The 4,680-nt window shown below is 39.0% G+C and overlaps 1 protein-coding gene across 1 annotated transcript in view; it reads right to left on the bottom strand.

Moving 5' to 3' along the window:
* Nucleotides 1-4,680, bottom strand: part of SLC28A3 (solute carrier family 28 member 3) — a 45,362-nt gene that overhangs the window by 4,197 nt on the left and 36,485 nt on the right. The window contains exons 16-18 of the mRNA XM_015592623.1: nt 4,061-4,191; nt 2,741-2,909; nt 2,140-2,337 (exon numbers count right to left, since the gene is read on the bottom strand). Of these exons, the coding sequence (XP_015448109.1) occupies nt 2,140-2,337; nt 2,741-2,909; nt 4,061-4,191 (498 nt within the window). The remainder of the gene's footprint in view (nt 1-2,139; nt 2,338-2,740; nt 2,910-4,060; nt 4,192-4,680) is intronic.

Here is a 4,680-nt window from a genome sequence, read left to right as displayed (position 1 = left end):
AAGGGAGACACAGATGTGGCCATGTAGGGTTTTATAATAAGAGGAAAAGAAGGCTGGGGTGATTCCACTTGGCCTTTTCCCGTAAATGTGTAAATTTACATGATGGAAAGACCTGCACTGCACTAGGAAATTAATAATACGTTCTACAGCTCTCCTTGCACACGAGCAAAAGTGCCTTACATACAAGGACAATGGTTGTAGCACTACCTCCAATAGCAAAAAACTGGTCGTAGTGTCGTCAACAACTGGTTAAAATAAATTACAATGTGCTCATAAAATAGAGTACTATGTCTCAGACGCTGACATGGCAAGGCATATGTCATTAAGTGCAAAGAGCAAGGTTAAGAACAGTGAGCATAACGTGGTACATGGAGAGGGGCTGAGTGGCAGAGAAATAAGGAGGATGACTTACTTTCCCTCTACATCTTTTTATACCTTTTGAATTCTGTATCTTGCTATGTATCACTTGTAAACAAACAGTTATTATCATTAAGGAAGAGAACATGATAGAGCAATAAAGAGCTCATCCTGGGTATGTAGGTACAATTTATCTTAGATGGAAGTCAGCAGTGGGCATAATTCAATGGATCGCACTGGAGTTTTGCCTCTGTACCCAGATTGCACACTCCAGTTATGTGATACCTTTTCTAGAGACGGTTGGGACACCATCACCACTTCTTGGTTGGTAAATAAGAAACTGCAGGGACTCATCCCCATTTTGTTGACTGGAAATAAGAAATCTAGAAAAATAAAAATACTTTTCCTATTGCGACTCAACACTAGTAGAAGCCATTGAGCTTATATTTCCAAATGTCCTCTGTGTGGCTGTCTGTGGCTGGACTCATCCCCAGTCCAAATCATCTCAACCATTCTTGTCTTCATCCTCTTAATAACCTGCTCACAAAACTGCTTAGCACTGCCGGAACTGTGAGCTTGCTTTGCTCACTAACAAAACCACTTTTCTCCTGGCAGCTGGCAGTGGGGATGGAAAACATTTCACTTAATCTAGCCTATTGTTTACTTTTGGCAGAGAAGTAAGGTGGTTAGTGGTGGCATCCAAACAATGAGGACATGGGCCAACCTCCACTGTGCAGTCAGTTGAAGAATGGACATTTGAAAAACAGGAGACCTACAGAACCACTGTTCATATCAGATATGTGGGTCAAAATGCCCCGATCATAAAATACAAATCAGTACTCTCCCAGAGTATGCTGTCATATCTGTGTAATATATAGGAGTAAATTTGCATGTTTGGCCTTCGGGAGGCTGGGAGAGATGGTGGTGGTGTTCAGAGGTGGTCATTCTCAATTAGAACCTTGGGTAGCATGCTTTTCCTCCCCTTTCCTTTTAAAGCCAAATATGTACCTAGGACATTAATTCCAAATGGATTGTTTCAGTGAATAATGGTGGTGGTCAGAAATGTTCACCATTTCCCTAAGAGTTTCCATGTGCGACAATTCTGTTCTTTAGGAAAGTAAAAATTGGAGACTCAGCTGCAAACATGGCTTAAGTAATGGCCTCATCTGAATTCCTTTATTCTATCTAGACCAAAGAGACATGAGCATCTCCTTGCAGCCTATTGACCTGAAATCCTGACATAGTTAGAGGATGCTCGTCTCAGAGGTTCAGACCACAGACCCTGAGCTGCTTCTTTTCTCTCATCCACTTGAAGAGTTGCAACTCCGTCTCACTATTTCTTTAGGATATCCAGGCACTATGTTGCATGTAGGTGGTTTCTCAGAGTTCATAGAATTCTTTAAGCTGGAAAAAAGAAGGCTTCATGATCATTAGACTATGAGCCTCATTAGGGTAGAGGCCTTATCACTTGTTCAATACCATGGCCTCAGTATCTAAGTATGCTGTACACAGAAGGTATTTAATAAAGATTTGTTGATAGATTGATTGATTCCAGTCCAGGAATCACACACATGTACACTAATTAATTCAAAATAACTGAAAATTATGCGGTGCTATGTACATTATGAGCTCCAAGAGATCAGGGTTTTTTGGTCTGTTTTGTTCTCTTGTATATCCGAAGTGCCTTGCATGGTACCTGACACACAGAGGCACTAGTAACTATCTGATAAATGTATATATATATATGATGAAAAATGTACTGAAATCAAAATATTGACTCACCGACATATATTGCTGCACGCCATTTACAAATTTGGGTCCAGCTTCTTTCCTTAAATTGATCAATTTTGAGAGGTGCTCATAAGCCACAAATTCATTGAAGAATGTCTTATAACCTATGAGTTTGGCAACCATAAAACTATCTTGCCAGTCCACGCCCATCATGAAGGAAAAGGGCATGAAGATGTAGGAGCATATTAGCTAAAAAAAAAAAAAAATCAAAAACAGATACTTTATGAGAGTAATGATTAGCTTCTGCCTCACCTTCATGACAAGATTGTTCCTGCCCCTCTGTGTCTCCTTTAGGCATAGAAATCCCTTCACGTACCCTTGCCCACCTTTATCCATTAGGAGTCAAGGCTGAAATTAGGTCATTTGAAGTAATCTGAATTCTTGGGTTGGGGCAGGAGAGAATGACTGAATGTTGGGGGGAGGAGAATGGGGGGAAGAAGGGAGAGGGGTGGGGAGGTGGGGAATACATGATAAGTGTGTACACTGGGTAAGAGTACATTACAGGCAGTTAGGGAAGTCTGTTCACAAACCTTTTATCTTTAAACAAAGATAGGTGGAAACAAAATGGAGGAGAAACATGGGAACATTATACCTCAAAACTCAGTTGTGGGTAGTCAAGCATGTTTCCGAACCAGGACAGGGCTGAATTCATAAAAGATAATAAGGCAATGAAGGCAATCAGGTTTACAGCGATATTTGCCACCAGAGAGATGGATGAGGACGCTCCCTGTGTTGCAGCTTCTAGGAGATTCCTCGAATCACTTTATCAAAAAACAGTAATCCCAGAATTACCAAAGAGTTGTCGGTGGACGGATGCCATTTCCATCTTAATCAGAACTCATTCAGATGGAGAAACCAACTCTCAGGCTCATGCCTGAGTCAAAATTCTCACCTGGATTCCATGAAATCATGATGGCATTTGTAATCGTTGAGTATAGATGATGGTGTCTGTTATACAACTCTTTTAATATGGTCATTTATAATTTAAAGATTGGGAAAAGATGAAAATAGGTTTTAAAAATTACACTTAACTAAAAGTAGCTACAAGAGAATATTTATAAAATATTCATGATTTAAGAACTAATAATTCAGAGTCTGAATATCCATCACCTCATTTAAGAAATGGAAAGTCACCATCATCTTTGAGTTCCATTCTCCTGCCCCCCATGCACTCTTTCTTAATCTCGACCTCTTTTCTCTAATCTCAGAAATAACTGGCTCTCTTGAAATTTGCTTATTATTCCCTTTCTTTTCACTTTTCCTACTTGTCTGTATCCCTAAATAATGTGTAGCTTTACACATTTGCTAACTTTATAAATGGAATCACACACATTCAATACATTCTTTGACAACTTGCTTTTCACTCATGGTTATGACTTTATGTACTTATGAACAAAGGATGAATCTCAAAAATATGTTGGCCGATTAATTTTTTTATTTCCTGAAATACTTTTGAACAGCCTAAAGTCCTTAATTTTTTCCACGTTTTTCTTTTCTTTTACACCGGGCCAAAGAAAATGAACCGATGAGGGGTTAAGGATATTTATATCACACTATCTCTTCCCTATTATATAAGAAAATTCTAGAAATGATTAGCCTATGGCTTTCCAATGATCTTAAACCAAAACTCAATGAACACTATACTATGTTTAAAGTAAAATTTCTACATTGAATAGTCAAGGAAATGTATTGACATCCAGGTATTTAGAAAGGTTTTCCTTAAGTGTTGAAACAAGATTTTTGGGGCGACGTCTAAATAGTCACTGGGAAATTAAATTCAGTTTACTGCCATAATTCACTGTGCTCTCCGATTATCAAATATTTGCTGTACTTTGAATTTGGACCACCGTGCACTGTCCCCCACCACTCCCAGCTTGTGCAGTCATTAATGTGGTGAACATGTTCTACTCACCCATTTTCCATTTTCATGGCATTCTTGAGGGTTATTTTAGGTGTTTCTGTCTCAGGCCAAAAGAGTTTAGCAACAGCCAGTGATGCGGGTGCTGACATAACTGATGCAGTTAACAAGTGGGTGGATGAAACCTGTGATTTCAGGAGAAAATGCCAACTTAGGTATAGCTTTTCTGTTATACTCAAAATGAATGACCCACAAGTCTTATAAGAGAAAAGATGGTCAGGGACTGATCCTATGCCAGAAAACAATGTTTCTTTGGAGGCTTGGAAAAGCTCACTTAGCCAAGTCAGCATCACCTTGAGAGTCAGAGGGAGAAGGGAGGAATTTGTATTAATCATATCCTTGAGGAGAAGCACAAAAATAAAGTCAAGTCATTTCAGAAGAGAATTAATTCTATGCTGTAGAAACTTTCAAAGAAGTCTCTTCCATCTTTTTGTTGTCCTTTTGAATGTTTAAATAGTCCGTAAGGCCCGTATTATGTCATCAATTTAGATAAGGGATGTCTGGGGTGCAGGCATAGATACACCCCTCTCCATCTTCCTTTTGCTCTCCTGAAATCCTTTGTGTCTTTACACAATATGTGTTAATCCAGAGTTACTTTAATCTGTACTATTTTT

The sequence above is a fragment of the Pteropus alecto genome, unplaced genomic scaffold (assembly GCF_000325575.1).
Source record: "Pteropus alecto unplaced genomic scaffold, ASM32557v1 scaffold206, whole genome shotgun sequence".
In the NCBI taxonomy this organism is placed as follows: domain Eukaryota; kingdom Metazoa; phylum Chordata; class Mammalia; order Chiroptera; family Pteropodidae; genus Pteropus; species Pteropus alecto.
The sequence above is the reverse complement of the archived record's forward strand: the minus strand, read 5'-3'. Positions and strand labels throughout refer to the sequence as shown.